Below are 10,095 nucleotides of genomic sequence, written 5' to 3' on the forward strand. Positions count from 1 at the left end.
TGAGAAGTGAACAGTGAGTGTGACGTGGTTCTGTGCATTCAGTTCACTGTTTCTTAAAGTAAGCATATCGAGGTAGTGTTGGCACCGTTGTCAAGAGTGTGCAGAAACTTGGCCATAACTCAAACAATCGTTCACTATATATAATTCAAGCTTGGTTTATATGTGTCAAGAGACAGCGAGCACATGCACAGCATCGCACTTAGCACTGCCTTTAATAAATAAAGGTGGCATTAATGCCCTTTTCGGCTGAATATCGACAGACGAACGTTTGCGTTCGCTCCGCGGCCAGATAAGTTCTCGGCAACCTGTCTTGAATTGAAAAACGCTCAATTAACATGTGTAGAGGCATTTATTGTAAGTACGCTTTTTTCTTAGAATCGTGACTCTTGAATTTAAAACAAGGCGACGGTTAACTTTCTTATATGTTTCATTTTAACAACATTTTAACAACGTTCACACATTTAGGCAAAGATTGTTGCTATTGAGTTATTTGACTTACGTTTGTGAATCAACACCCAGCAGCAACTGGCAGACAGATACTCGTGTGAACGGATTTTTTTAATCCTGGCCAAATACTATTCAATACCGTTATCAACGCTTTTTAACTTTTGATGATGTACTGAATCAACCATTTTCATCATATTTCAATCCAATTTATTTTATAAAACGTAAACGAGTTATGCTTTTGGAATAAACAATAAACAGAATCCCAAAGATACACTGTATGGTGTCGGAATATAATTAGCCGTGTACATGTCCAGAAGACGCATTTGGTTGCCACAATTATTCAAAATAGTCTACGTCTTTGTGCAAACACATTTCTTCACTACATAGAACAATTGACCTTGATACATGGATATGTGTATTACATTGTTTAACAATATAGTTTCATGCATGTGTTCATGAGTTTAAGTCTTGTTATGTTATGGCACACTGTGCAAAGACATGATGTAGTACTGTTAGAGCTACCCCCATTCTTTAACTTACACAAGTGTATAGCACTGTTATATAGAACCCCCAGTGTACAGTCCCTCCCGGGAAAATGTTAGTTTTTTTATTGATGAGGCAGGGGAACGAAATTACGACTTCTTGATTGACGTTCAAGTGTCATACCACTGGAAATTGATCCGCCTTTCCTAAATAGTTTCTGTCGCCAGTTATTTAATATTGCTTAGTGTATACAATGATTAAGGAGCGTCAAAGCCAATACTAAGAGTTGTTATTTTTAAACATCGTCGGACACCCACGTGGGACCCATTCAGAAACCCGACGAATAAAACATGTAGTTTGAGTGGCTAAAATTGTTTACGTCTATTGACGCACTTTTAAGTAATTGTAATTTTCTTAAATAGTTATATGTTATTGCCGTTTTGACTGAAAGCTTAATCGATTAGATTGCGATCAAGCTCGCCAAATTAACACTTCCGGTGTAAACAACGTCAACAAATGTTTTAGTAGTTTTTTTGTTATTTTAGTTTATCAAAATGTTAGAGACAAAAGCATTACTATTGTTTACATTTATGTACTTTTTCTTTAGTGCTCTACTTGTTGCTCCGCCAACTGAGTTTATATCTGCTGGGCTAACTATCCAGAATGTGTTATCTAGATATCTGGGCAGTGAACAAATAGGATTTGTCTACTTCCACATCAAAAGAACGTCAGCAACGTTAATTTTCCACAGTCTTTTGCCTCTATGTACGTATGAAACATATAACATTAAAAAATCCCATTTTTACTGATCTATGCATAGTCTCATAGATATGCCATTTTAGCTTGACTATTCAAAGAATAAGGAGGCTACACTACTTGTAGCGTCAACCGCGCATGTGCAAAGCCAATTATTGCGCAATCGGTGTTTTCGCTAAAACCTGACCCGGAAATTTAGCATATTTTATACGCGTCAATGCGAAGAAAAGAAAGGTTAACCAAATGAAATATTAGCATAAATGGGTGGGATTAAGTCCAAATATGGCGTATATGACCTACATATTATATAAATGCTGATTTTTAGTAGGGAGAATAAGGTTTGAAAACTAAACAAATCGGGATTTTGTTGAAAACGGCCATATACGCGGATCTTTCTGTGGTTTTAATGAAGTTTGATCATCATTCTAAATAAAATGGGTAACATTTACACCGTATTTAACCGTAATATATGTGAATTTAGGTTATTTTCAATATTGGTGCGCGACCGCGAGGGGAGTTAAGAATGGATAAAATTACCTCCCCTGCCAATCGAGCACTTTCTAATGTGGACGTTTCCGGAACGATTGCAAACAAAAATTAATGCGTATTACTTCGTAATTGCAACAGCGATTTGTATCTGGTAGATGACAATATTGCCGTTTGGTGCAGGTTGGTTATATTGAGTTATTGTATGTATGCATTTATTGAATCTTATTTGTTTGTCTGATAAATTGATGCATTTTTGTGATATCCTTTTCGTACTCAAAATCGTCGTACTTTTCATACATTTTTTTTGCAATCGATGTTAAATATATAATCTAAAAAAAGCAAAACTAATTTAAGGCAAGGCTTTCTTCTCATTTATCATGCACAAATATTGGTTCCAGTGTCAAACCTGAAAGTAATGTGTATAACTGAGTTAACAAATGGTTTTGTTTAAGAAATAAGTGCATTTGAATTCAATTCATTTTCAGAAGAAACTCACTGACTCCGTGACAGAGTGTGTCCGCCTCGGGCTGGTTCAACTTTGATGGCAAAGAATATAAAGGATTTGTTATATCAGTGGTTCCCAGCTTTGGAGAATGGTATAATGTTAAATATGACAATGATGATGCTATTTATGCATATAACTTATGTCAGGATTACAAACAAGGTGATTTGCAGCTTGTGGTAGAATAGTTGTGCTATTTATAAAAGATCAGCTTAAGCAGTATTTAAAGTTCAATGAAGATTATTTGAGCTTTTCAGATATTGACATAGAAACTGGTGTTGGCATAATCCACATTATTTACATGTAAGACACATTTAACAGTGCACATGTTCCAGTTGAAATCCTCTGTGTCTGAGGGAGAGTGTTAACTTTCCATTAACATTTATTATTTTCAGGTGCCAGTTTAACACTCTCATCTCATCCCTCATCAATCATGTTTCATTGTTAAGTTAATACTATTAAAAGGCACCCATGTTTCATTGTTACGTTAATACTAAAAGCATTCATGTTTCATTGTTAAGTTAATACTAAAAGCATTCATGTTTCATTGTTAAGTTAATACTAAAAGCATGTAGCATGTTGTTAAGTTTAGATGCTTTATAATGTTATAATGTTAACAAATGTTGCTTGCCTAGAACAGTAGATTAGTTTCCGAGTTTTAGTTAAGAAAAGTTAATTATTTTTTAATAAAACATAAGGCAGTTTTTTACATACTAAATGACAAATATCACATTCCATTCTTTGGTTCTAAAGCTAATAATGCTTGCTATTTCGGTTTATTTTCTGTAGATAATGTAAAATAATAACACATGCTAACAGTTTATGTTCAGAATTATATTAACAGTTGGTTTATGGGGTAACTTCATAGCTTCTAACCTGACATTATATCATTCTTGCAGTGCATTATCATTTCGTAATTGAGAAACTAACCTGTTTAATATGTATTTTTATAAAACTAATGTAAAATATAATGTGATGAACATTTTTTCCCATATAAATGTCTTATATGAATGTTTTGCCTATTTTCAGGTATTTCTGTCTTGGCGCGGCGCACTTCGATTCATCTTAGCAGCACACTAAGAAGTTGCCTGGTCCAATAAAAGATACGGGATAGGTCAGTTTAATATGTATTTATATAAAAGTAATGTAAAATATAATGTGATAAACATTTTTCCCCATATTAATGTCTTATATGTATGTTTTGCCTATTTTCAGGTATTTCTGTCTTGGCGCGGCGCACTTCGATTCATCTTAGCAGCATACTAAGAAGTTGCTTGGTCCAATACAAGATACAGGATAGGTCAGTGATGGTTATAGAAGCAGTCAGGAGTGAATTGTGCACTGGAAAAACATTCTAGAGTGGAATAAAAAACTTGGGTCAGCTTTTTGTGAAAAGTGAAAAAAGTGACTTTCCGAATGTTGATTTTTTGCATAATCTGGAGTTGTTAAATTCTATGTGCTTTGACATAACATAATAAAAGTATACATTTTTGTTATAAGTATGGTTATATCTATCTGAAACAGTAAGGTTTAAGCTGGATTTGATCTTTTTTAAAAATCACTGATTGTTGCTACTACTTGACCCAGTGCCGGCGTCTGGTTTTAGGGCAAGTTGGCATTTTCACTTATTACTCCAATACCCTTAATAGGCTTAATACTTCACACAGTTGTTCATGACCATCCCACAATGAGATAACATAAATATTAGTCTTAAAGTGACGCTCTTATTTAAAATCAATTCATACACATGAATAACAAACATACATTTTAAGTGATAAACCTTTAACTACTTACTGAATAATGGATATATGATATGGAAAATATTACTTACAGATAGCACGATTGTAATTGTGTATTTAATAGCTAAAAAAGCAAAATTATTCAATGATTGGTGAATGATTAAAGATTTTCTGTGATTTACAATAGTCTCATAAGGTAGGAATGCCATGTTTTCTGCAACTTTTTTTCAAATTAAACTCGGTATTCTTCATCAAAAACAATTGTTTTTGACATTTATTTACCCTTTTTGGTATACTTAAACAATTGTATTGGTTGTGGTAAATCTTATTTGGTAATAAAAGTGCATTTTTTTAATGCAAATTGTGGCCCCTGATTGACTTAGGAACTTAGGTTAATGTTTTAGGGCACATTGTGTAAGGTTTAAGGTTAAGGACAAGTTTGGATTTTTACTAATAATTCCATTCATTTAATTCAGACCTTATACTTCACACAATTATTTATGCACATCTTAAAATTAAGGAACATAGCATAACATAATATCATCTTTAATACAAATTATGGCCTGTGATTGACTTAGGAACTTAGGTTAAAGTTTTAGGGCATATTGTGTCAGGTTAAAGTTTTAGGTCATTTTGGGATTTCACTATTTACTTCTCTACCATTCATTCAATTGGCATAATGCAAATTGTGGCCCCTGATTGACTTAGGAACTTAGGTTAATGTTTTAGGGCACATTGTGTAAGGTTTAAGGTTAAGGACAAGTTTGGATTTTTACTAATAATTCCATTCATTTAATTCAGACCTTATACTTCACACAATTATTTATGCACATCTTAAAATTAAGGAACATAGCATAACATAATATCATCTTTAATACAAATTATGGCCTGTGATTGACTTAGGAACTTAGGTTAAAGTTTTAGGGCATATTGTGTCAGGTTAAAGTTTTAGGTCATTTTGGGATTTCACTATTTACTTCTCTACCATTCATTCAATTGACATAATTATTCACACAATTTGGGTACATGACTCCATATTTTTATATCCTGAATACAAAATATGGCCCTTGATCAACATTAAATGTTTGGTTAAAGTGTTAGAGCATCTTTGGGTTTTAATTCAAATACTGTTCATTCAATTGCCATCACACTTTACACAGTAACCATCACACAATAAGGTTACATAACTCCATATAAACTGTAAATACAAATTATGGCCCTTGATTGACTTTCCATTTTCGTTTTATTGCTTTTGACATGCATATTTTTATATTTTTTAACCAGGTGAAACCTGGTTATTGGAATGACAAACTTTATTGTTCAGGCGGTCCAGCTAGTATTGACATAGGGTAGACATATTGCGACCAAACTTTGTATAAATGAATTGTTTATGGAGACCTTTCGTGGGTTTGCATTTGGGGGCCCTAGGGTCAAGGTCACTGTTACTAAAATAGATCACCGTTAGGTACTGAATAACTTTAGTTAGGGTTGAAATATTGAAATACTTGGTATGTAGGAAGAGTTTATTAGGACTTGCATGGGATTACAATTTAGGCCCCTGGGTCAAGGTCACTGCTACAAAAAAATGGAAAAAACCCAGTTGAAACTGAATCTCACAAGGAAGGCTGAAGTTCTTATGTCAATCACTGAAAATCTGGTTTCGTCGCATTGCTGCTTTCCTTGTTTACTTTTGATTTGACTTTTTTATTGGTTTTATAGGCACATATTACATCATTATTGTATTCACTTCTAAGACAAAGCGTGGTTTAGTTGAGCGAGTGTCAGGATCATATAATAATACTAAGCTGTTTAAATCATCAATAAAGGAGTTACAAATTGACCGTTTTAATGTTTCTGTATACGATGTTCGTGTTGTTTTAAATTCGAAGGGAAAACTCTACCAATTCTTTGGGAAAATATCATGAATATTTTAAGAGGAATGGAGGCTTTTGGCAAGAGAAAGCAGTTTGGCTTTTGTCTATAAATTTCATGAACAAATCCAGAGTCTAAAACCAATATCCTTAAGAGTCAAATCCTACCACTCTAGCTATTGAACAATATTATCTTTTTGGAATGAAAAAAGTCTGGCTTTTGTGATAGTCATGGTTTTGTTATCATCAGTGTCGTTCAAAAACACAAACCTTTTCTATAGCTCAAGAAATATTAAAATGAAACCTGGTACACAATTTGCTAGAGAACAATCATGTAAAGCAAGCACATAATTCTGGTTTTAATTAATTATGAGTAATGCCTCGGGTTTGACTAAAAAACAGATGAATTATAATATTCCCTGTGTGGTACTCTTGTTTAAAAGATTGCCTTAAAATATTCCGATGTATTAAAACCTTATTATTAGTATTCTGTTTCTTTTACAGGTTACTACATTGCCCTGGGTCTGTTTGCCCCTCAGCTGCAACTCTTCACACCCTGGTTGGCACCTTTTTGGTGCCAGGTACTTCTGTCAATTTCTCTGACATTGGTATCAGCAGCGTGCCTAGTGGTACTGTATTGGTCACAAAACAAATGGGACAATCATCCAATAGCTAGGCAATTAGACAACCTTAAAGAACCAGAGAGTAATTGGAGAGCTGTGGCTTCATCTGTCAATGTGGAGTTTCGTAGAATCGATAAATTCACTTCAGGACCCCCTACAGGGAGGAGAATCATTGTCACTGATTCCTGGGTGATCAAGACTTCCACATATTTTGTGCATGTTGCTCATCAGAGTGACATTCACTTGAGTTTGTCAGCCACGGAGGAGCATAATATATCTTATGAGAACATGACGTCAGTGCAATATATCCATATTGATGTGATTAGTATTAACAAAAATATTTCACGTTTTACATTAAGGTAAGGTCTTGTTGAAGTGGTGTACTCATGATTTCATTATTACCCTGTCTGACTGAATAAAGTAGAGAGGTACTGTAATAGCCTGTCTTAATGTCAGCAACAGCGTGCAAAACTATAACAAAAAAAAACTGTTCAAGGTATAAACATGAAACTTGGTACACATATTGCCGGAGAGGATACACATGTGTAGTAAAGCTCATAACTAGCTTTAATAATTGTTGAGTTATACCCCTTTACAACTATATCTTGGATCTGCTTGCAGTGTTATTGTTAAAGGTTAAATTTTGAAAACAAATTTACAGAGTACAGTTAAAACAGCAAGTGTAAATTCATTTATATTTTTCTACAACTAAAGAAACAAGTATTATCATTCTTTTTAATAACGATATTGTAATCAATTTGTTAAAAATACAGAAATGTTAGAAATCTATATAGACCATATTGCTACATGTTTCGAAATATGACTTACAGTTGATTAGTAATTGTGTATGTAAGGAAGCCATTCATATAAAAATGCCTTTAAAATTCAAAATATGTGTATATGTTACTATCCTGTCCTTATTTTGTGCATAACAGAAAGGTGCCTCAACTACAAAGCAAGAAAATTTTGTTTTTCAGGTTAAATGCTCTGGATTACAAAGACTTAAAGGAGAAACTCCAGTCTCCAGTGAGGAATGCTAGGAACATTGTTATCCGTCAGACTCTGAGTGAACAGTTCCTACATGCCTTCGCGGAGCAGATATCTCTGAACCCAGTCTTTCACCCTCCTCCAAGCATGGTGAGTAAACTACCACATCTATCAATAGCGGATCAAAACATCATTCAAGTGTACTTTTTATGTCAATATAAAAAGTAATAAAAAACGCTAAAACTACACCATTTCGGACTAGAAATACCCCAAATCCCCCTGCCAGCATTTTAAACTATTTACATTTTGATTCGGAGGGAGGGGCGAATGTCAAAAGGTTGTGCTTCTAAGTTACGCCCCCTCTAACGTCAATTCCTGGGTAGACACTGTCTTTGATGTCTATGCCACGGAACAAGACGAGAGTTGGCATTGGCTTTTAAACGAGTTTATTTTGTTTGTTTGCCTCTTAAATCATTCAAATGTGGTAACATGAATGTACAATGACATTGTACTCATGAAAAACGACAATTGTGTTTATTATTTTTAGACTGTATCATTCTATACTACAAACTTCATAAATAAAAAAAGTAATGCACGCACGATTAACTCTTAATTTTAAGAATGTCAAAACAGGACAATTGTCTGTGCATATTAGTTATAATATTGTTATATGTTTTTGTTAAACAGCAAATTTGGCTATTTTCCTTAAGCTTTGATGTACTGTTCTACTCGTTTTTAAATATCTGCATGAATTTATGTAAAGTCAACAGACTCAACCACCCAAATGGAATGCCACAGATGCATGTTTTTTTCTTATCATAGGAGGTTGACACATGTATAGGCTGCATGCAGAAACAGTCAGACATAAACCTCTACAAGAGATGTGAAAGTCCTGAGCCAGGCCAACCCGTGCCCGAGGGGAGCGGGGAGCCATGTGTTCAGTGCTACTGTAGGCCCATGTGGTGCCTAGAGTGTATGGGCAAGTGGTTCGCTAGTCGACAAGACCAGCAGCGCCCTGACACTTGGCTGGGAAGCAAATCACCGTGTCCCACTTGTAGGGCGGTATTCTGCATACTGGATGTGTGTAAAATCGAGTGGTAACATACTCCTTGGATGGTATGCACTAGTCCCCTGGAAAAGACACTACATTGCTCACAGATATTACCCATGACATATGAAATCATCCTTCCTGGACGCACATAACTGGGTTTCCATAAATGTGAAAGTGGAAAGGCTTTTGTTGCCCAGTGTTTTATTACAATGACGGTGGGTTCTTCTTTGATGTTATTGAATATATGGTTAGTTTTAGTTTATGTGCTAGCTCAGCAGATTGGTGTCTGTGGCTCCACTTGCGATTTTATTTCTATAAATACATATTTTTATGTTAGTGTTAACTTAAAACTAAAATATTTTATCACATGCTATACCTTGTTTCCGGTTTAAAATCGCATTCACATATTTTTCTGTATTACACATGTGCTTTATAACTCAATTTCTATTGGTCAGAAAATATATCACTCCAAATGTTTGTAAACAAAATAATTGGAAAAAAAATAATTGATTTATTGGCAATAGTTTACCAAGTCATACGTTTATCTCTCATTTTATTTTTATGTTGGAGATTTAATTGAATACAGCAGATGTTTTCGTTTCTTAAATCTTAAGAAGAAATCGTGGTATTTCGTCTTGACTTTGTGAAAAACATTTTCAAAAACGTTCGAGGACTTTTAAGGAGAGAAGTCTTAAATTCTAGCTCAAAGCTATCTCTTCTATCTGTTTTCCTGTAAACTTGTAATATGCCGATTTATTAACACCATTTCAATAAATATTGTTTAAACCAATGTGTGGAAACAGTAATTTAAGTCCTGAACATATAAAACAAATTATGACGTTATCTTACCGGATATGATGTAACGATTTAAAAGAAAGCACATTTCGTTAAAAGTATAAAAAAATGTTTTACTTCCTTCCGGATATCATCTTAGTATGCATTTTACTTATACACGGAAGTTAAACAATCGGATGTACTTGTGGTTTTAATTTTTTTTTCGAATACTACATTCCATCAATGCATGTTACCCGGGAAATGGCACTGCTTGTGGTATTCGGCTTATCACTAGATTAGGCTATTGTTACTAAACTTGCTGAATAAAAGTGTGTATCATATGACGACTCGTGACAGATCCTACATATCTTCC

General features: G+C 34.2%; 1 protein-coding gene and 1 long non-coding RNA gene across 3 annotated transcripts; both read left to right on the forward strand.

Moving 5' to 3' along the window:
- Positions 1 to 1,415: 1,415 nt before the first annotated feature.
- Positions 1,416 to 10,063, forward strand: LOC128212405 (E3 ubiquitin-protein ligase TM129-like). The gene is made up of 4 exons (XM_052917858.1): positions 1,416 to 1,695; positions 6,792 to 7,269; positions 7,888 to 8,047; positions 8,720 to 10,063. Exons 1-4 carry the CDS (start codon positions 1,485 to 1,487, stop codon positions 8,996 to 8,998), a joined length of 1,128 nt encoding a protein of 375 aa, XP_052773818.1. The 5' UTR covers positions 1,416 to 1,484; the 3' UTR covers positions 8,999 to 10,063.
- LOC128212406 (uncharacterized) lies at positions 1,805 to 4,176 on the forward strand. Of its 2 annotated transcripts, none has more exons than XR_008257448.1 (4): positions 1,805 to 2,355; positions 2,661 to 2,839; positions 3,707 to 3,791; positions 3,893 to 4,176. It is a non-coding gene; the product is annotated as an uncharacterized LOC128212406 (long non-coding RNA). The 2 variants fall into 2 exon arrangements; XR_008257447.1 differs by having other exon boundaries at positions 2,661 to 2,771.
- Positions 10,064 to 10,095: the final 32 nt, after the last annotated feature.

Source organism: Mya arenaria, chromosome 12 (assembly GCF_026914265.1).
Source record: "Mya arenaria isolate MELC-2E11 chromosome 12, ASM2691426v1".
Taxonomy (NCBI): Eukaryota; Metazoa; Mollusca; class Bivalvia; order Myida; family Myidae; genus Mya; species Mya arenaria.

Bases quoted from the DNA above. Each gene is read 5' to 3' on its own strand.
- LOC128212405 (XM_052917858.1), top strand. From the start codon at position 1,485: ATGTTAGAGACAAAAGCATTACTATTGTTTACATTTATGTACTTTTTC. The intron at 1,696-6,791 runs GTACGTATGAAA...TTTCTTTTACAG, and splicing joins CCACAGTCTTTTGCCTCTAT to GTTACTACATTGCCCTGGGT. The intron at 8,048-8,719 runs GTGAGTAAACTA...TTCTTATCATAG, and splicing joins TTCACCCTCCTCCAAGCATG to GAGGTTGACACATGTATAGG.